This window comes from Pipra filicauda, unplaced genomic scaffold (assembly GCF_003945595.2).
Source record: "Pipra filicauda isolate LSUMZ 115617 unplaced genomic scaffold, ASM394559v2 scaffold5_size6683894_pilon, whole genome shotgun sequence".
Taxonomy (NCBI): domain Eukaryota; kingdom Metazoa; phylum Chordata; class Aves; order Passeriformes; family Pipridae; genus Pipra; species Pipra filicauda.
The window spans coordinates 3082173-3104841 of NW_024104754.1; the positions used below are offsets into that span (position 1 = coordinate 3082173).

Sequence of the window (22669 nt, forward strand, 5' to 3'; positions counted from 1 at the left end):
ATAAGTTACAACACTTCCTTTATAATATCAATTTAAGAATCATATTGATAAAAGCAGTTTTTACAAGCAACCTCTATATCTTTTTGGAACTGAAAATGAACTTAGGGATAATGACAACCATGTAATCTACAATGTCTTTCTATTATTGTATTTATTAGGTTTTTTTAATTTATTCCTTATGGAATAGGAGCTTTGGCTACTGGTATAACGTGGGCAAGAGTATGGAAATTTCTTTTTATGTCTCATTGGTATTTTCTTACCTGATGTATAATACTCATTTCACATTAGCCTCGTTTGGCAGTCTAATGCATCTAATATTAGCCTTTTTTGTTCTACACAGTAATTCAATTTGGAATAATTCAATGACTGTTATAATTGAAAACTGCAGCTCATTAATTTCTAAACACTTTGTATTTCAGACTACACCTGCTCCTTTGGCATATCCTCTATTTCAAATCCATCCTCTTCTTCCTGAATAAGCTATGTTGCTATGATACGTGTGCTGTCACAGTTTCTTTCTTAAACATACTTTCAGTCCATAATCATACTTATTTAGCATAAATAAGACTAAGAATGCAAAGTCTCCTAATTGTTCCTCAATTATCACTTGATTCAAACCCATGAGTCAAGGTGAAAACAATTTTTAACCTGAAGGAATACCATAGTTGTCACATGGATATACGCAACATTCTTGCAAAATTTATAATGGTGAAAACCTGATTATGGACCATCTCACTGCAAAAAAAAAAAAAAATAAAAATGGGGTGACCCCCAGTGCTCACCAGCACTCTTTGTGGACCCCAATTACCAGTTTTCTAGTTCTATATGTGTCCCTGGGCATAGCTGCACCAGTGCTGTGGGTCAGGGTCTATTCATTTTATACAATGCAATTAGGCAGACTTGGAGAACGAGGTGGGCTGATCACCCTTCAGATGAGTCTCGTGTGTGCTCCCACTACTCTTGCATAAATCTCTATTCAAATCAAGACTGCTCTGAAACCTGCAATGAATGATACCAGAGTGGCATTGGCAGTGGAATTATACTCTGCTCCCAAACTCAAATTACCAGTTATTAACAAATTATCAGTTTATTTCCACCCATAAAATCATCTAATCCCTGATCACATTCTCTGAAAAGGCCCCTTTTACTTCTGTTAACCAGTGTTCCAATATTCTCCTCTCCCTTTTCCACATATGGTTCATCTTTCCTATTTATTCCCTCTTAGTTTCCTAATTGACATTTTAAAGTGCTTCTATCATGAAAATTTTCATGTAAGGGCAGGAAACATCCCATTTCCCTACAGAAAGCTATGACTGTTAAAAATTTTTGAGACAGGCACTCAAGAAACCATCATCTCAAATGGTCAAACACAGCATCTTTGAAATAAATTTAAATAACGACTTGATTTGAAAATGGAATGATTTTGAATGATTCAAAATGGGGCTGGCAACGCAACTCCCCATCATAAATTTGGGCTACGCAGAATATTAACCTTTTGAGGGAGAAGCATCGGCATGTGGACAAGTTATACAACCTCTGTTACACAGGAGAGACTCAGGGGGGTTTATTTTCCCACCCTCCCAGCAAGTCTGTGGTTTCTTACAACATAATGTTTAACTGATGTCTATTTTCAGTTTAAAAACACTAGTCCCAGGTCCCAATCAGTACATTTGGGATTTCAGGTGTGCGCAATTTTTGAACAGCAGCTTTTATTGTGAGTATGAGTCACATCAAAGCTAAAAGACTAAGTTTGGGGTATATTTCCATTACTTAAATTCATTGAAAATGAACAAAATGTTAAATCAGCACATCTGCTTCCTTCTTTCTTAGTGTGCTTTTCATCTCATCTTACAGGGCAATTTTTCATTTGTACTGCCACTGTCAACTAGCACTTTAAGTGACACTGCTTATTTCTAACACCGAGGTGGTTTGAATTTTCAACAATAAAAATAGCCCAAGAGAATTAACCCATAAAGCCTATAAAGAAAATAATTATCCAATAAGCTCTCAGCATGATCAGCTTGCTGAGCAGTGAGTCTGCCTGGCAAACTTCAGTGTGACAAAGGTGACTGGAAGCTCCCAGGCACACGGCTGCAGCACTGCGACGAACGCTACCAAGGATTTGGGTGGAGGCTGGAGGGAATGAGAAGCTGTCACTTAAGAGACTGAGCACTTGAAATTCTGTGAAACATAACAACATAGAATACTTTTTACAATTTTTGTGCATTTGCATTAAACACATCACTACTCTAATCATCAGCCAATTCACAGAAATGTCTGAATGCAAATGCAATTCACTACCATATTAACTCTGGGAAATGGCTTCAACATTTTTCAGCAATGTAAAATCATCAGAAATCTTCTACCAATAAACTATTTGATACATGATATAAAGCATAGAGCTTTTAAAATATTGCACCATTACATGCAAAATGGAAATTGGGAACACGGCCTTTCATATTTTCACAGAATTCCTCCAATCATCTCTCAGGAAGGGTAAAAGCTGCTTGCCTCTAAGTGCTACTAATCTAATTCACAAATTGGGAAACATGAAAAAATTTATTAAATCACATACACATATGACTAAGGCTTAATAGAGGACATTTCAGTCTGTGATACTAGCTCTAATGTTCCTTAGGCAACCTATTTCAAACTGCTTAAGCTCTAAGAAAATGCAGTAATAATCCCCACTGAACAGCAATATAATCAAAGTGCATTATAATATGAACTTCACTATTAGAAACACATTATCCTGTAATTATCTTGGAAGTTGTATGGAGGAATATCAATACTAAGATGATGAAGATTAGAGCAAGAACTGTTCATCAACTGAGAACCACATCTTTCAGCGTGGCAATTCTTACCTTGCTTAAACATTAGGACTGTAGGAACAGTAAATGCCAAAAGCAACACTGTTTCTAACTGCTGATGCTATGCAGAAAAAAGGTTAAATATGGAAAAGTTTTATGTTCTAAAAGTTAACGATCAAAGGAAGACTTTGCAAAACTGTCAAGAGTTGCTGTCTTCACTGATGACAAGTGTGACAGGTTTGAAATAATAGGAGCAAGTAGTTTATTGAGTTAGTAACAAAACTGCTCTCCTTACTTTGTTCAAAGTCAGAAAACATTCAGCTAGAGACTAAAATTAAGCATGAGAAGTTTCAGCTGAAAATATATTTTTTCTTGCAAAAGATTTAAAAAGAAAGAAACAAGGGTCAGAACAGATCAGCTGTGGCATTAAGCAAAGCATAAATGGTTGTTCTTTTTTATTTTTATAGTCTAATACTTCATTTAGGCACCCGTAACTACTACTCTTTCTGCTACCACTTCTAAACCAATCATTTCACTCTTCATGGGTCTTAAGGATTTGGTAACCACTTATGAATGGGCAATTATTAGTGGAGCAGATACACCTGTCTATCAGGGGATTTTCTAACCGAATGGGAGGCGACACACCAGACCACCACAGACTCATGTCCTTTCCATCTTTGTACAGAAGCCAAATGACATGGATTTGTACTTGTGAGCATGTTAACAGTAACCAGTGTAAAATGCTTTTCCCACTCCCACCTATACACATACACACACAGACAGAGCAAAGAGTAAGGAAAGAAAGGAGTTCATCTGAAAAGAGAGAGGGGTAAGCAGAGAAAATCCCTGCTAGTCAGACTCTGAGCATAGGTTTGAACAGGCTACACATTGCTGAAGAAGGCATAAAACACAAGACATATCAGATATTAGTTCACAGCCAAAGGTGCAACCAACTGCACTTCCTGCAGCCCCAGCTTTTCCTCGGGTCTCTCATGTTCTACTACTGACCAGACCTGACCCTGCCCAGTTTATGAGATTGGACGCAATCGTAGCCCAAGGTGATTATCACCAGCTATACAGTGTCACGTTATAAAGTCTAAGTGAGGTAAGAAACTTGTAAATAACAAAATTATCCTTTTATAGGGCTCTTAATTCAACAGTCCAGTCTGTTTCCTGTAGAAGTGATTAGTAATAGAAAATAATTAGGAGATGCCAGATGGGAGGAGGAGTTAGAAAAAAAAGACCCAAAACTCACACAGCTAAGGAATGAGAACAACAAACGAGGGAGCTGCCAGCTAGCAACCCACCGCAGTCCCTCACCATCCAGAAAGCCCTTTGCATAAGCAATAAATGAGAACCACACACCTGCTTTAGAGGCAGCTCTGAGAGAGACCCTTTTTAAAAAGTAGGGAAAGAAAATTATAATTTCCTTACATATGTCTATGAGGCTTCCCCGCTGTACATCTAGGCAGCCTTTTTGGAAACCTCACGTACGAGGCCCATAGGGAAGGTAAGAAGACTCCCAGTGTGCTAAGGCTGAAGCCACGATGGCTCTCCATTGCTCACTGGGAGTTGAGTTGGACCTCTGTATTTTTATGTCCCATCTACCAAGATCCACCAGGATGGGAAAACTCTCTCACCCTGAAGAGCACCCAAAGAAAGCTACCATCTTTGGCTATTCCAGAGGGAAGGGAGATTATTTCCTCCCTCCCTGTGAGTCTTCTTGCACTAGCCTATCCCAGTTAAAAAGGAAGGAGACTTCTGACAGTATATGTAAGAGAGACTAGGGCTATACAGTACTTTTTGAGGGACATTAAAAATGTAACCAGATCCAAACCACTGTTAGAAACTCTGAAAAGAACTGTGGTGAGGGCTTCACACTGACTGACCTCACAACATGAAGAAACAGGAAAAGAGTAGTTTATTCACTGCTAATGGTGGTTTCATTTTATCAGTAACAAGCATTATTCTTCAGAATTAATTGCACACCAACTGTAACACTTTACAGCCTTTTTAACAGTTATGTACACTATTCATCTTAGAAAGGCTCAATCAGGCACAGGGCATATGCTGAGGGTAATTACCACGTTTTTGCTGAGGGTCTGATGTGTGAGTCTGAAAGACTAACCCCCCCTCTGATTTCACATGGCAGCTGCCTGTCTCAGTATAATTAAACACCAAACTTTCTGAAGATTGTATCTTTGTGTACACATCCCACATGCCAGATCATAAGAGAGCCACACTTAGCTGAAAAAGCAGAAAGTAACTTGAAAGGTCATCTCAGCAAGCAGTGAAGTGACTTATACCCATTAACAAAAGGCTGAAACAGGATTCTCAACTGTGCTTACCTACACAGGGGAGCAAACACCTCTACAGGAGTTGCATAGCAACAGGAGGTGCAGTTTGTACTTGAAATGCAACCTGACCTAAGGCACTCCTCAGTGGCTGAAGTTTGTGGAGCCTTATTTGTTTTGAACCTCATCATACTAGATCAGCAACACGCAACCAGGCTACCAGCACAAACACACGACTTTTACTTCACATTAATCCCACATTACTGTGTAAGCATTACAATGATGTGCTTTGAAGGTATGTACAGACAGATAGACACTGCCCCTCTCCTTCCCCCCAGAGGTAGGCAGGCAGGCAGGCAAACAAGGTCCTGCGAGGCTCACTGGAATTAGCTGGGATGCCATTTCCACAGCATTAGTAACCTGCAGGAACTAATAGTGCACATCTGAGAACCAACCAGAGCTGGCACCAAGAGGAGAATAAAGAATTTGGTCTGGGAAAAACAGAAAAGCTATGGGACAGTGTTTGGCATTGGAGCTGAGCTACAGGTCCAGTTAGAGACCCTTAAAAAACAAGTCTTGCTTGCTAATTTATCCTTTATAAGCATGAGATACTGATAAGAGTAAACTAGATATTCTGTGTCTGACCCAGGGTTTAAATTAACAAAGTGTATGCTTCATTTGGAAGCTCTGAATCTTAAACCAAGATCAGTTTATATAATCTTTTTCAGTGAATCAATTTTACTGCCATAATGAACATAAATAATGGCTGAGGTTACTCTTGGTGATTATGAGTAGAAAAAGCACCCTGCAGTTTGTAGAAAAGAATTTTCTTTGTGCTGATGTCTGCATGCTGGGCAACACATGCACTTAACTCTCCTTTCTTGGGTATTAATAAATATAGGATTAAGTTAAAGAAATATATGCCTATAAAAAGGCATTGTAACCATTTGCAGTCTTAGCTTGAACTGCATGTGCCATATATAAAAACATATATGACACTAGTTTCCCACCACCATAAATGCTAATGCATAGAAAGGAAAGATGAGGAAGACTGAGGCTGGGGCAAACTCTTCTGAGTACAATGTTGCTGATATGCTGGAGCAGCTACCTAAAAAGTAGGCTTGTCTTTCATCCTGCAAAGAATTTTGTTGGTATTGACAAAATTGTCTGTACTTTGAAGTCTCTGCTGAAAGATGGGCTAAACCCAGAAGAAATAAATAGAAGTTTCTGCCTTCCACAGAGTTATGTTTTATTTATAAATTACATTAAACTTACAGAGTGATTGTCATGGACACCCGCGCAGGGACTGGAAAGGAACATTTGTGAGAAAAGAGTTGACAATCTCCTCAAGTTAACCCATGGGATTCTTCACTCCTCGGTCTCCTGCATCTTTTTAACGTACTTTAAGGTAAACATTTCTTAGTTGTACTTTTCATAGAATCAGCCGGGTTGGAAAAGACCTCCGAGATCATCAAGTCCAACCCTTGATCCAACACCACTGTAGTTACTAGACCATGGCACTCAGTGCCACATCCAGTCTCATCTTAAAAACCTCCAGGGACGGAGAATCCACCACTTCCTTGGGCAGCCCATTCTAATGTCTGACTACCCTCTCTGTAAAAAATTTCTTCCTAATGTCCAACCTAAACCACCCCTGGCACAGTTTAAGATCGTGCCCTCTTGTCCTACTGCTGGTTGCCTGGGAGAAGAGACCAACGCCCACCTGGCTACAACCTCCTTTCAGGTAGTTTAGAGAGTGATGAGGTCTCCCTGAGCCTCCTCCTCTCCAGGATAAACAACCTCGGCTCCCTCAGCCTCTCCTCATAGGACTTGTGCTTGAGTCCCTTCACCAGCCTTGTTGCTCTTCTCTGGACCTGCTCCAGCACCTCAATATCCTTCCTGAACATTATTGCTTCATCACTACCCTTGTTATAGCTATGGCTCATTTAGATGTTGTATACATTATATGCCCATCTTTTCTCTTAATTCAAGTAAATGGAAATATTTCAAACAATTTCCAGCATGAAGATCGCTTCAAGTCTCAAGCCACACTTTCCTCCCTGATTATTACGACCACGTCTTCTTTTTAGCTCCTATCAGTTCCAGAATTGGCATTGCTGGGCACCAAACAGTGCTGTACAAAGCTGTCTTCCTCCATCACAGACCTTGATAAGGGTGCCTGTGCTTCTATGACAGCCTGCTGTAACTTCCTCCGCTACAGTTTTTCATGTCCTTTCACTGAAGATAAAACAAAAAACCTCGGTGAAGGAAAGGTTTAAGGAGATCTTACCAATGGACCTGACTGACAGGAAAAGTAAAAAAGTAGTAGTGTCATTAACAAAAGTATCAGTGTCAGTTCAAGGTTGGAAAGTGAGACTGCTCCCTCTGCAAACACCCATAAGCATGATCCTTGACTTTTCATGTGGAGTCTATTCTGAATCCATTAGGAATGTACAGAGAGATTGCATTTAATTTTGTAATCTGGATTATTTTTGGAGGCAGATGTAAAAGCATGTTTTCCAGTAAAATGATACAGATTTACATTTCCAGATTTCTTTGCATGGGGCTGCGGAAAATTAGCCTTCATTACTAGGGAAGAAAAAATGGCATCACCACTAAGGTAACTGAAAACAGAAGATTGCCTTTGTTGGGTGACTGGTGCTACAAACCTTCTCTCAATTCCTTCTGTCTATGGAAATTGAATTGAGTGTAGTACAGTCTAAAAGGGGTCTTTAATTGGTTTGTAACCACTGAAGTTTCATGAAGAAATAGCACACATCACCAAAGTAAACATGAATAAATGTGGTTCAGTTGCTATCCTAATATTAACCTCAGCATTTCGTTCTGAAATACAGGATAACTCATAACTAATAATTTCATTTTCTCATAACAAATATTAAATCTTGAATCAATCACTCATACAACTTCTTACATTAATATAAAGAAATCAAAAGCATGTCAAAATAAAAAAAAAAACCAAAACATGTTTTGCAGGGCTTTAAAGAAGGACTTTGATATATGTATCTAGATATTTACTAATTTCTGAGAGCTACCATTTTTATAAGGTATTTAACTGAGTTAAGTCATCTGCTCTAAGGTCATAATTACATTTGAGTGTGAAGAATGTTCAGAGATCCATCAGCATTCAAGGCACAGGAGGAATACTAAATCTTATGATACTTGGTATTATTTTCACTTTCACACTAGGCCATACAGATTGAATCCACACAGGAAGCCCTCTTTCAAATTAATCTTAGCCCTCTCTTAACACACAGACCATGAAGGCTCCACAATTGAGTTCTGAACAATCTGCAGACTGTTTTGGGAACCAGCATTACCTTTTTAGCCCAGCAGCTAACATGTCTATTCGGGGCACTCAAGCATGACAAGCACTCCTGTTTTTAATCTCCACTCCTCCAGTTATCTCTGACTATTTATCAATTTCTTCATAGGTTATGAAAAGCATTAAATCATTAACCAGGAATTTTAATTTTTAATATATACTTGTATATGGTACGCAGTCATATTCCTTCTCATAATCAGTGAAGTACATGCTGTGCAGTGGATTATATTCTCATGCTTTTCCTATTAAAAACTGCATCTTAAATCACACCACAATATGGTCTCTTGCAGGACTCAGGAGTATTGTCATTTGTGTCCTACCATCCTCATCTAATGATTGCATAATTTTTGTCTTTTCATCTCCTATGGTCTTTAAATCTTTCCCCTTTACTAAGGCTCAGGTATTGCATATGAAAAGTGTCACTCAAAACACATGCTGAATTCTTCTACAATATGTTAATTGCAGAAAAGAGTGGGGACCAAATCAAGTATTTCTAGTGCATGCTGGGAGGCATCTAACGTAATATGAGGCATTCCCTGCTACTGCCCCCCCAAATTGAAGACTACGTGAGTGCTCTTTAATATTTCATTCTCAAGCTTGGGGTGTGTTCTCTAGCTGCCCAGTTTCCATGGCAGAAAGGGAAACTCCATTCCCACCAGCTGTTCCCTAGGCTGTGACTGTGTCTTTGTGTCTCTCCTTCTTCTGAAGGGCTTATATTTCATACACCACCCACAAATGATTGGGCAACAGTCACAGGCACAAAGTTTAGATTCGTATCTGAACAGCCTCGGCAAATCTGGGAATGTATTTAGGCTCAGTACCATCAGCGTTAAAGACCCAGGCTTCTTTCTCTCTTTACAGAAAAGGAGACATACTGTGTAGGGAGAAGCTGTGCAACTACAGTATAGAACTGATAAAGATGCATTAATTGTCAAATACTGTACAGCCTTCAGAATTTTCATCCTCACCATGGGGCTAATGGGCACACAGGTCTTGCTGTTTGGATCAAAAGACAATGAGTTTTTTTTGTTGTACTCCGAACATTTTTCTTTGTATTCATTGAGATTCAATGATATACTCTTTATAGAGATAGGAATCACTCTGCCATTCCTCCCACCAAAAAGAAAGAAAAACCACTTGACCTATTTATAAATGTCTGCTTGTTCCAAATGCTGAGATTGCTTCTGGGATCAGGTGTTGGTCATGGGGTTGAAGGCCCTACTCTCCTTGGAGATTTGCAGGGTGAAAGGACAATGCGTCATTTTCCACCAAAATCCTAAGAGCTGCAAAGGCAGCAAAGATGTCACCTCTGTGCCACTCCACGGTGATAAAGATCACAATGTACCTTTCCCATGCAGCCATGGGTAGCAATCCCAACTGGATAATGACTCAGAAAGTAAATTGAAATCTCCACAATTAACTATACTGTGATGTCTGTGTGCCTCAGTGCCTCAGTGTGTTCACATCAACGTGGTTCCATGACAAAAAGAAAAAGCTCAAAAGCTGTGCTTCAGGACAGAAAACACCACTGCTGTTGAACTATGTTGTGGATGAAGCCCCTTTAGTTGCTTTTAAGTTCCAGACAAAGAGAGTGTGATTTTGTGATTACACAACTCACCTGTCTAAATGTTTTTACCTAAAATTTCAATATTTGAGAAATATTCAATAGTCCTTGAGCTATTTAATGAAAAATATTTCAAAATAGTATGTATACCATGTTGGTGAGTGACATAACACGTAATCTATGGAAATCTATGGAAAAACCAGCATTCTTCAATATTAATCATTGAAATTCCTTTACTATGAACACTTTTTCCTCAATTTAAAAAACGTTGTAAGAGAACAGAGTTCAGTTGTCACTTGAAAGTTTCTAAATGCAGGAAGAGTTAATTTTACCAAAGAAACCCAAAGCAGTGACTTCCAGAAGTCTTACAGAAGATTTTTACCCAGGCTTTGCATTATAATAAACTGTCTATGATAATATGCAAAAAAAATCCTTTTGAAACAGCACGCTGAAAGCAGCAGCTGTCAGGCACTGTAAGTGATAACTCACCCCTCTACTACTGGTACCCAACAGGCAAGAAATTTGATATTTAACATGGCCAGGTAGCTTCAATATCCCCACCAGTATTTCTTTTGTCAAAATGATCTGATAACGGCAAAGATTCATACTTTAAGCTAAGTTAGGTGCTTCATCTCTCAGCAAATTCGAAGCAGAATGATAGATTCTGCTGAAGAAGGATTTCAAGGACCAAAGCTATGAGCTTCCTCTCTCTGTGTACTCTCTACAGAGTTTAGTTTCACTGTAATAGTCATGTAGGTTGGAAATTGTCAGTCAGATCTTTCCTCTACCTCAAGAAAAATTAAAATCACAGACATATTTCTGATTGGAAAGACAAAGGATCCCAACTAAGGTTAGCATTTCTTCTAAGCACTATGTTAGATACTCCTAATGTCATTCTGAAGTTTGTGAAATAGGGGAACATATCAGACTATTATACATACATTAACAACTACACATGTGTAAAAATAACTTTAAAAAAGACTTTCATATGTCAGATTCAATAAACAAAGTATTTAATTTAACACAATGGAATTTACATTACGTTTTCTTTTTAACTTTAGTCACTGAAACATAAATTAGATTTTAGGCAGCTGCTTTGTCTGCCCATTACCTTCCCTACCTCCTTTAATATTTTTATGTTCACTGGTTCTAAGATTTCTTTCTTGTTCATTTTTTTTATAATCCAGGACGCAATTACTTCTCAGCTGATAGTGCAACTCTCTGAAGAGAGCAATCCTTCTTCGTAAGACTGGCTGAGGCCAAAAATAGCTCTGTCAGCTTCTGATAGGCTGAACTTAGTCAAGTGAAATGTTTTAACATTTTATCAACTTAATGAACAGTCTTATTTATAATGTGGACAACTTCACTGTCATTGTATGCAGACTACTGAATAGATTATGGAATGCATTTGTTTGGGGAATGCTGAATATAATAGAAAATAAAATTTTTGACCAAAAAGTAGTTGTCTTATATACTGTAAACAATTTAAAGATTAAATATTGTTTGCCCATTTGAAATAAAGGAATGGCTTAATGGTAACATCTATAACTGTAAACATACCTGAAGAAAGGAATCTCACAAGGACAAATAACTAACTGCCAAATCATGAAGATTTTCAATATGCAAAAATTACCACTATAAAATTCTATAACCAGTTTAAATATTATTATTAATGTAACACTGGAAATTAATATGTAGACTAAATATCTGCAGATACTTTTAGTACTTTATAGTAGAGTGAGAAGGTTAAAAGTAAGAAGTCTAACAGAAAAAAAAGTGTGGGTTAACAATTGCTTACCCTCTTTTCTGCTACCTCATCCTCTCCTGTAGACTCTTTGCCATCATGTTCATCTCTCAGGGTTGGCATATGCTTTTTGTGTGCTGGCTCTCTGTTTAAAGTTGTATATCCTATGTGTTCATAAATTGGATTTATTGTCATCTTGGAAATGTATTCAGCTGCCTTCGTTTCAATATAAAGAGTAATCAATCCATCTGTCACCAGGTCATGGATGGACTCAAAACGTTTCTCCCCAACAAAGTGCTTTCCATCGTAGTAGAGTCTGAAGTTTCTGGTTTGACTTCCAAATCTGCCTCAATGAAATGGGAAAGTGTTTTTTTTTAAAGAACAGTAAGCAGAATAAATAAGAGTAAGCAAGCCTTTGCAAACAACTAAAAACACTTTATCACTTAAACCTGTGACTGTGCTCTGTGTCTGGTCCAGCCGAGTGGAGAACCACTACCGAGCACACATAGGAAGGAGAAATCAACAACAACTGCAGATAGATAGCCAAAACAGTGACTGTCCCAGAAGGAGCTGTTTGTTCTTTTTTTCTTTTAGCCTCTCCATTATCCCATGGAAAAAGTGAAAAATTATTTCACACTCTTTATGGTTTTTTTTAGTACATTACTACTACATCACCATAGTCAATTCGCTTGGCTCTGATATGAAGAGTCCTCATAATAGAGTCCTCTATTACAGTTGATCAATATGGAGTTTTGATGCTGTCTCAGACCTCTGCGCCCCTGCTTGCTTGCAGGAAGAGGCCATTCAGGGTTCAGCTGAGCTTCAGTGCCAACAATTACACTGAAGCAGAACTGCTGCCAGAACTGGAGCAGCACAGGACAAAATGGCACAAGGGCAAGCATTCTTTATTCCTGGCCAAAGGCCCAGGACTAACTCTTCAAGCTTGGTACAAAAGTCCTTCTGTGTTATGCTTAGTAAGTCCCAAGCTTCAAGCAAATCTCTGTAATATACAGGATATATAACATGAAAGCTATCCAACACTGGCATCAGGATGGAACAGGATTTAGATACAGGCTCTTAGCAACCATAAGAACGCCAATTTTACCTGAACGGTAGCATATTTTCACAAACTGTACATAGAATCTGCAGCAATTTTCTGCCTCTAAAGCAGTCTAAACATGTGAAAACACACTAGTGTTTGCACTTGGCAACAACCAACACACTTCCTGAGGAGAAGATGGAGGCAAGAAGCTGCTTTCACAGCTCACTCCAATGTTGTTCCTTGGTCAGTCAGCAGCAAGGGTACTGGGCCCCCTTACAAGGTCAGAACTACTAAAAACTAAATCTGAAAGGATGGATTGCTTTCACTTTACAATCAAATGCTTCACAGGAGATGTTAAGAAACACAGTAAACACTGGTACTTTGCTGAAGTGGCTCCTCTTCTCAGTGGGGCCTTGCCAAACAGCAGAAAGTATAATTAATTTTAGACCTTGCCTCAGGTAAAATATTGCACTCTTCTTGAAAATATGGGCAAAAACCCATGGTTCTGTGATCTGCATTTTTTTCTGTGTTCAAAATCAAAATGCCAAACCTTCCCATCCCCCCTATCAATAGTCTGACAGTTACAGCAATTTCAGAAGCTGTTATTTCCACATAAAACTCAAATGTGAAGGGGCCCTCAGGAATCTGCATCCTGCTCAGTAAGGAAAGAGAATATGATGTGTAGGAACTACGTGGGCATTTTACTACAAATTAATAGTTACTTCCATGCACATTTTTATGCCACACAAACTACAAGTTCATTGAATCAAACTGAAATGCAAGAAATTACAAAATGACAGAAAGAAATAAATTTTTACTTGATTCTAATTTCATCACAAGATGCAGTTCTGAGCGAATACAAGTAATTTAGAAAGCAGAAAGATAATGTTGTAAGTTACAGCAGAAGGGGTAGATGCGTTCAGGCTCACTCTTCAGGGCATCTTTATACTCAACAGAGTGTGTGGCAAACAAGCTTTGACCACGAGACATCCTCCTTGTATACCCTTGACTGTCAGAGAAGTCAACATGAGCCAAGAGTGCTCAGCACTTTGCAGTGCCAAAATGAGCAACCTTCACTGTCATCTGCTCAAGTCAGTGGGAATAATGCACATTGAGCATATACAAGCACCTTGATGTTAAACTTCATCGGGAGAACCAAATAAGTTTGAAGGTGAAGAATAATGGGCCTTAAATAACAATATACATTAGAATTACTTTTATTAAGAGATGCAGGTGAACTGCTGCTCTAATCAGTAACATCTGCTCTGACAGTACTTAGAGCAGAGTTTTAAACAAGCTGAAGGTCATTTTCTGCTCTCAGCTTTCTAGAAGAAAAAGTATTACACTAATCTCATCAAGAGAAGATAAGGCACAGAAAAGCATCTCAGGGCCTATTACTAAGTGTGCATGGTGCCTTGACTTTAGCAACACCGCTTGAAGTCTAAAACTAGTTCTGAAGAACAAGACGACCAAATACAGAGAACAAACATAAGTTCTTAGAGGGTTAGTCCTCTTTCCATCAGGGTCAGAAGGCATGCACTCCTACTCCAGGTATGTTTTACTGAGCAGCCACTATGCTCTACATCTGTTCAGGCTGCTGCACATAAAGTGTGTCTTTGAGAGATACTATAAGGAATAGGATTTCCAAGAGATGAATTGCTTGCCTTTATCTATTTTCCCATTTGTTCCAAACCAAACTTTTTACTCTATTATTTTCTTATTGGATACATTGTGGAGAAACACACTGTTTTTCAAATAGAATCCTATTAGTAGCAAGGAGATAAACCCCCCAAAATCCCCACCAGTCAATGAAGCACCAATCTCCTACAAAAACTGTATCGTCAATAGTGTCTCAGAATCTTGTTTTCTTTCAACTTAATTAAAATTTCTCCTGACCACACAATGACACTCTTTTGATTAAATTACAATATAAAAACAAATATACATGTTCAATTGAAAATTATTAATTAAAATTTAATCTTCAGTCCCTTCAGTCTTACTTAAAGCTACGGTTTAAATTTTTCCATTACCAAGACTATTTTCTTATGTTTACTTCCTATAACATTCCTGAAGTCTTGTTAATTATACATCACCGTGGCAACTAAGTAGAGCAAAGATTTGATATTTCAACTTCCTGATGGTCTCTTCCTAGAGACAAGCACTAGTACCAGCTGGCTTTTGTTTAAGAAGTAGAAAGCAGGACACAGATAAAGTATGTTTTCTTTTGGTTTAAACAGGGGAGCATTAGATGTTTTTCCAAGAAAAAGAAAAAGGCCTCTGACATGTCAAACAGTCTCATTGTGTCCACTGCGCATTTCTTTGCAAGCAGCAGGACTACAGATAAAAGACTTTTTTTATTCCAAGTTGTCTGAAAAGCAATCACTTTGTCTAGTTCCTTTGGTTGCCAATGGGGCAGAGTGGATAACAACGTGGGAAAATGTATTAAACGGCAGAGCAAATGAGGCCAGTAATAAAGGACCGAGGAGTTGAAATAGGTACCATACCATGAGAGAACAGAATAAGCCACCTACCCTGGATGTAGCATTCACTGAAGAAACAAAAGGAAGAAGCAAAGGACCGAGAGCCCATACATACTTTCTTACCATCTGAGAAGATGGATTTTTCAGTCCACATACAGAATTGTACAGTAGCTATTCACCACTTACACAGGTTATTTTATGATGATAAGACTTTCTAGACAAAGGCGTTATTTAGAATATGTAGCTGCAACCACACCACAAAGTTAATGCCCCTCAGGACTACTTGTGTCCTCCTTAGTTTCAAGCAACTTCATACACTGAACTGGGAAATGGTAAGCCTGAGCCTAAAGGTCACTTGGACTTAATCTTCCCTTGGAGAAAGAGTGTCTTAATGTGCTTTGTGGCCAGAAGGTAGAAGTCTTACTTAAAATCAGGTTTTTCAGTTCTAACTTCTGAATTTCAGTTCTAACTTCTGAAAACTCTCAACCAACACTTATGACCAGAGACTTGACACTCCATAAAAAGCCACAGGAATATAAGCAATATTGCAATCAGGAATGTCTCCTAATCATGCTGTGTTCTTGGAAATGAAAACAAATTATTCCACAGATCCTCTTTTGGCCCATTTCCTTGTCAAACAAACATAAGCCCTGCATGCAGCCAACACCTCTACACAGTTATCACTGAAGGTCTCCAACTCCTGAGAGCAGCTCCTTTTTAAATTTTATTTAATTATTTATTGGCAACAACATTTCTGAGAATGGCCAGGAATGAGGAATTGTGGAACTTGCCAACTTTCCAGAGTACCTGCCTGTATCAGAGGTTAATTACGCTGATACTTTTGGTCTGTGTGTGGCCCAGCCACCTGTAAAAGTTTTGTTCTTTCCCTGCCAAGTTATGAGAAAACAAGTACTGATAAACAGGTACTTCCTCCTTAGAGAGAGACCTTCTTGTATAAACTGCTTTAATTGGTGTTCTGTGATTGGCTCATCATCTGTCAAGGACATTTGAAGGAGAAACCAAAGAAGAGTTGATGAGTCCCCAGACTCAATTAGAAAAGACCCCTGAAGCATACTGCGCATGTCAAAGGGAAATTCCAAAGTACTCACGCATGCACTGAAGGGATGCACTTGCATAACCAAGGGGGTGGGACTGAGAACCTCTGGCGGGGCGGTGCTGGCCACACCTGCCTAGGCAGACGTAATCAGTTAATTGTATAAAAGCAGATAGTTCTCTTTTGGAGAGTAGCAAGCTTCACATCAAGGGCAACGTTGCCTTTTGGCGGGGATGCCTGCCAATTTGTGAGCCTACTCTCTCCGGGAATGCAGCTCCTGCTATGATAGGTAACTATATAGGTATTCTGGGACGGTAAGACAGCTTTATATGCAACAGCTGGGTGACTGGGGAGGTCGTACCAAAGGCTTATCTCTCTCCTCCTCCCTCTCTTTTGGGTTTATTCATTTTGTTGGCCACCTCTTGGTAATACATACCAGTTTTGTTGAGCTTTCAATGGTGTCATGGTTTCAGATTTCAGTATGATCCGAACCCTTCCCTAATACACTGCCTGACAAATAACATAGTTTTCAAAACCTTAGCAGTATTTTACAAGAACACAATATGTATAAATGAAATCAAATGCATTAGGGATTGAAAGTAAAGGTGCATTTTATACAAGTGGGGACAAAAAATCCTCACTGTCTGATATGGCTGGGAAGGGTGGAAGAGCACAGTCATTATGGATAGTTTTCCAGTGCCATTTGGAAGGGCGGCACTGGTTGGATGACTATTGCTTATGAACACGAATAAAGTATAAACTTATCCCAAAAGCCTGGTAAGACCCATGCACTGGCTCGGTGCATGATACTTTAGTTCAGCATGGAAAATGTATGGCATCCTTCAGAACAGCAAACAAATTCCAGAGCTGGAACTGCAATCTGTCTATCCCATGCCAATGCAGACAGAATCCTCAGCTCCCTCTAACTGAGATCAAATAAAAAAAATTTAGGGCTTGTGCTGTACCACTGACAACAGCTTCCCAGCAGTCTCTCTCAATTGAGAGACTTCTACTTGCATCTCTGCCCAGACTTCCTTGTCCAAGTGGGAAAACAATACTATGCAAATAGTGTGCTGCAAACACCAGGCAGTGAGGACCAGAGCAATGGCACTTCCCTGTGGATCATAAGCACTGCCAGGGACAAACCAACTGCTCTAGAGCATTGGCAGTAGGAGACAGCTGCTGAAAACAATGAAGACAAAGTGTTATCAGCCCTTGGTACCTGTAATGGAGTGTTTCACAAAAAAATTTAACAAAATAAGAAATGTATTCTTTTGTCTCAATGTCTTACTATTAACAGCTGATTTTCACCATGTCAAACTCTGAAGAAATGTCAGCTGATCAAGGAGTATGTATGTTATTAATATGCAGTCAGATCACTTAATACTTAAGATAACTGTTACTGTTCTTGATCAGTGATAAACATTTGAAAATAATCTGTTTGCTTCAAACAGATGCATTATCTCTCCTTAGTACTGTGCTTACATGCCCTATTCCATTTAAACTTGATATAAGTTGCTGGGATTGATTTGATGATTGTATCAGAATCCATACCAATGTTTTGGGCAATGTTTTACTGCCTTTCCTACCTGATGAAAGTTCTGTACTTCCTGCAAAAAGACTCACTGTGGTTAGAGGCTGAGACACATCTGAATTCCATATACACGTAGGAACATATTAAAAGCCTGATATCTTCTCTTTAATTGAAAGTATTTGGAAACCTATGCCAATTTGTCTGGAATAAATACCTTCAGGAAACGTTACTAGCAGGAACGTTAGTAAACTTTCACAGTTTCATATTAAGTAAATACTTACAGGTCTTTACCAAAATTTTTTAAGAAATGTTATTCAAGAGTTAATTTTACAGTGTGACTTTATGCTACTAAGAGCTTTCATATTACTTTAAAATAGAACTGTGTTTCAGTTCTTCTAAATTAAGATATCAGCCCTCACCAGTGTCTGCTCAGTGAACTTCAAAATGTGCATGCAAATTTTACTCTATGTATAAAGTTTTCATTTTAGATCATATATGATACTGTTTTTCTGGTATATTTAGAAGTAGAACAACATTGGAAATGCAACGGAAATTCCACTGCAACTGTGTACTATGGAGAGAGAACTGCCACAGTATAATGCTCAAACACGTTCATATTTATTATTTCACTTAGAGCAGCTTTTCTTACAAGTGCTTAAGTTCATAGAGACACAGAATGGTTTGGGTTGGACCTTTAAAGGTCATCTAGTCCAATACCCCTATAATAAGCAGTGACATCTTAACCTAGACCAGGATGCTCAGAGCACTGTCCAATGAATGTTTCCAGGGATGGGGCATCTATCACCTCTCTGGGCAATCTGTTCCAGTGTTTCACCAACCTCACCATAAAAAATTTCTTTTTTTATATATACTTAAAATTTTCCCTCTTTTAGTTTAGAAGTTACTCATGACTGTCACATTTCTGTTTTGCTTCTATAAACCTTCTCACACTAAGAGCAACTTTCTCTTAATTTATCTTCCTAAAACAATATGCATATTTTAATTCAGTATAGCAAGGAAACCTGAGTGGAAGGCATCAAGTCAAAACTCAAAGAAATGTCCTTATCGTAAAATAGTTTTGCAAGTGCAAAAAGAGTTTTTGGAGAGCAGAGTGGAGAAACATTGTTTCTGTTGTTGTTCTTGTTTTTTGATTTATTTTTTTTTTTAATGTACATGGCAGGTTGTTTAAGGTCTCAAAAAAAAAATCCCTAATATTAAAAATAACTACAGGAAGATTTCTGTCCCAGAGAGATTTTGTCAAATCAGATTTGCCTTAAGCCACTGTTAATTTCAACCTTATAGTGCAGGTTTACTTACTTAAAGCTATTACAGCATTTGCTACTCACTTAGCTTGTTTTCTCAATGTATTCCATCTCTGATCTTCTGGTACTCATTCATTACATCTTTGCAAACAGTGAGATTTCACCAATATACTCATCCTGCTCTCTAAAATGGTTTTTCCTCAAAGCTTCATTCCTTAACAATAAACAAGCATAATAATGTAAAATGAAATGTTTCCTGCATATATAACACACACTGTTAGAATTTTTGGGGCTACTAAGAGCTCGTCAGTGAGGACTGGTAGCTTTTTTACTATTATATTCTGTTTTTCTAGAATACAATTTCTTCCTTCGGGCAAATGCAAGCAATAGCTAGGGCAGATGTCAATTTATTACTGAAACTGTTAGAGTTCATTTACTCATCTCAAGATACAAAAGAAAAAAATTAGCCTGATTCTCTTCCTAGCACTTATCAAATCAGAAGGAACCATACTTACATCAGCTGAGCTACACCAAGCATAAAGGAGGGAGAAGGAAGAGGAAAACCGGGCCATATAACATTTATTGCTGTCAGTTGTTTTAGTGTTTGAATAATTCATAGATGTTTTGATGAAAACAATTATGAGATTAAACAACAATAGAAGGCTATTGTGTGTTGTCTTGAAAACATGTTTATAAAGCATCCATAGTATCTAGAGCTGAAGGACTTTTTTGCTTATTAATGAAGCACAGGAATCAAGGTGCTTAAATACAAAAATTTCTAAATATGTATTCCAAAAACATACAAAAGAAGAGGCCAATCAAAAGGACTAACTAGCTTTTCCTAAAGGCAGTAGAGAAAAAGGGGCATTCCAGTAGAACCTGCAAGAGACAGAAACGATGTGCATGCTTTTGATGGGGAAGAGAGTGCAATGTATGCCATGTACTTGTATACACAATTTAAGTATCAACTGGTTGTACTACAATTTACCTTTTTACTATTTCAACTCCAACAGTGCCTAGAAGCTTCAAACTCAGCAGACATTATACACCATAAAAATAGCACAGTACAACACAGATTCCCGCTCAGGAACTGTGACTGGGGGTAGTCTGAGACATGGGCTACTTTCAGTCTTATCTGGCCCATTTTTAAGAGAACCTAGACTTTCGTCCTGAACAGGCATGCGAGACAATAGGGGAGAGAAAATATCCTCTCTGATGGAGAAATGAGGCATGCAAAACTTAATAGCCCCAAGCCAAGTCATATGTGAAGCCAAGAAGTGAGCTCAGATCTTCTGAGCTCCACCGTAGTACCTCACCACCAGCCCAATACCTCCACTGTGCAACAGATTACACCAGATCTTAGTGGTGTAGAAGGAGTTACAGTCAGGGTGAAGGACATGGCATAAAATGAACATGAGCTAAGTGCACTGAGCACAGACATGTCTTGGACAAGTTCTACCAAAAAAGTTCACAATACCACCAAAGCAGAGAATATTCCTCTGAGAAGTGCTGAACTTACACAAGCAGGAGAAAGACTGCAGCAAACTGAATTGCCAAAGATAAATTAGACACTCTAGCCAAAAGAAAACAGAGCTGACAACAACAACAGATGGGAAGAGGAGGGAAGGAGAACAGGAACACAGCAAGAAGACGTGAACCATAAGGAAAAAAGCATTCTAATCTGTGGGAGGACCTAGGTAGCCAGTTAATTACTCATTAAAGTTAGTAGCTATTTATTATTATTATAAATACTTAAGTGAAGCCATCCTGGTAGGGCCCAGGTGCACTTACATAAGGCAGATGACGTGCTGGACACCTATGCTGTTTACTGGTAGCTGAACCTTGTTATTGACAAACTAACGGAGTATATTATTTAGTGTGAAATTTTATATAGGGAAAGAAACTTTTTACATGTAAGATCATTTAAACAGAGGGCCAGTTGTTTTACCTGAGAGCAGAAAAGCAAGCTCCAAAATTTATCAGTGCATTTTCCCCTGGGTTTTTCAGCTAGCAGCCAAGGAATATTGTGTGAATATTTTAGAAAGGTTTCTAGAAACTGAATTCAGCCCTTGCTACTGCCAATCACTGCATTTGCAAATCAGGTAAAAAAAATACACAGAAAGATATGCAAAGTTTAGTCTTTAAAATGGTCTTTATAATTTTTTTCCTACCAACTAGCATGATGTCAGAATACTGTTACCATGGTAAAATGAAGGGATGCAGTTAGCTACTGTTTTGCTGAGCTCCTTCTGACTACTTATAGATCAGCTGTGGATTCGGGATAAACTAGACCAAATTTTGGTACATCCATAATTCAAGAAATGTAACTCAGCTATTACCACGTAGAAAGTAGTTTCAAACATTTCTTCTTTCCCCCATTGCTCTCCCATGTCCCAGTCTGTACAACAAGGCTTTTCAGCAGATGCACAGTTCTAACCTCTGAATTCGAGAAGCCTTTTGCAGATGTTGAATTCTACATGTGTAAGTAATCCCACAGCAATTAACGCATGTTCTGGAACAGCACTACACACGTGTCCCAGAAGAGCCCACTGAAAATAAACAGCATCCGGCTACCAAAGCAGTTGTCCTCTGAAATTTAAAAGGTTCATCTGCAGCATTATGTTCTAATAGCCCACCAATGAGGTCTCTTTTTAAAATGCCAGTGGCTAGTTTCTTAACACAATTTCATAATTTAGGGAGAGAAAACGTGTATGAATTTCTTGCACAATACATGTAGTTGGTCTGCTAAAATAAAGATTACTAATTTTTGACATTTATTTCACCTCAAGAATTCTTTCCTGGTGCTACATAATCTTGAATGTGCCCTAACTCCCAAACATAAAGAAAACATGACTCATAATCACAGCTCACATTATTACCTTTTTTTTTAAATCATGCTGCAGAACCTTATTTCGATTCGTTCTCAGTATCACAACAATAGAATTTGCAGGAAGGAAACCATGGTAACCAATTAACTGTGCTACAGCAGATATCTGCTCAAAAGAACATGCAGTACCATCACACTTCAACGCCTACCCACTAGTACAATCTCTACCCATTTCCTCTTTATCCTCATCCTAATTATTAAACAAAATCTCCACCACAAAAGGCTACATTGCAAACCACATCTTACTGTGACTGTCATTTGCTGTAGGTCCTAACATTAAGCAATGTACTACTCTTTTGCCAAATTTAAAATTTAAAAGCAGACCTAATAGCTCCAGAAATCAATCAGGAATTTTTATTCTTTTAATCTGTTTGGAACATTGAATTAACATTATAATGCATTTTATATATTTTTATTGTAACAGAGACTTGCAGATATGTATGGACACAGATATATATCTACAATAATTTTTTATGTTACTAATTTTCCTTAACCCTCAGGATTGCAAAACATTTTCAGTGGCATTCTCTGATTAATTAATTAGTAAACATTGGTGAATGCATCCATGATTAAGTACAGGCATTAAATACAGTAGGGTGCCGATTTGTTGCTCTCATTTGTGTTTATGCTTTATTCTCTTTATCTGGTTTCTGAG

At 38.3% G+C, this 22669-nt stretch overlaps 1 protein-coding gene across 1 annotated transcript in view; it reads right to left on the minus strand.

Moving 5' to 3' along the window:
- CHN1 (chimerin 1) overlaps positions 1–22669 on the minus strand; it is a 111646-nt gene that overhangs the window by 39292 nt on the left and 49685 nt on the right. The window contains exon 8 of the mRNA XM_027733536.2: positions 11810–12098. Coding sequence (XP_027589337.2) covers positions 11810–12098 — 289 coding nt within the window. The remainder of the gene's footprint in view (positions 1–11809; positions 12099–22669) is intronic.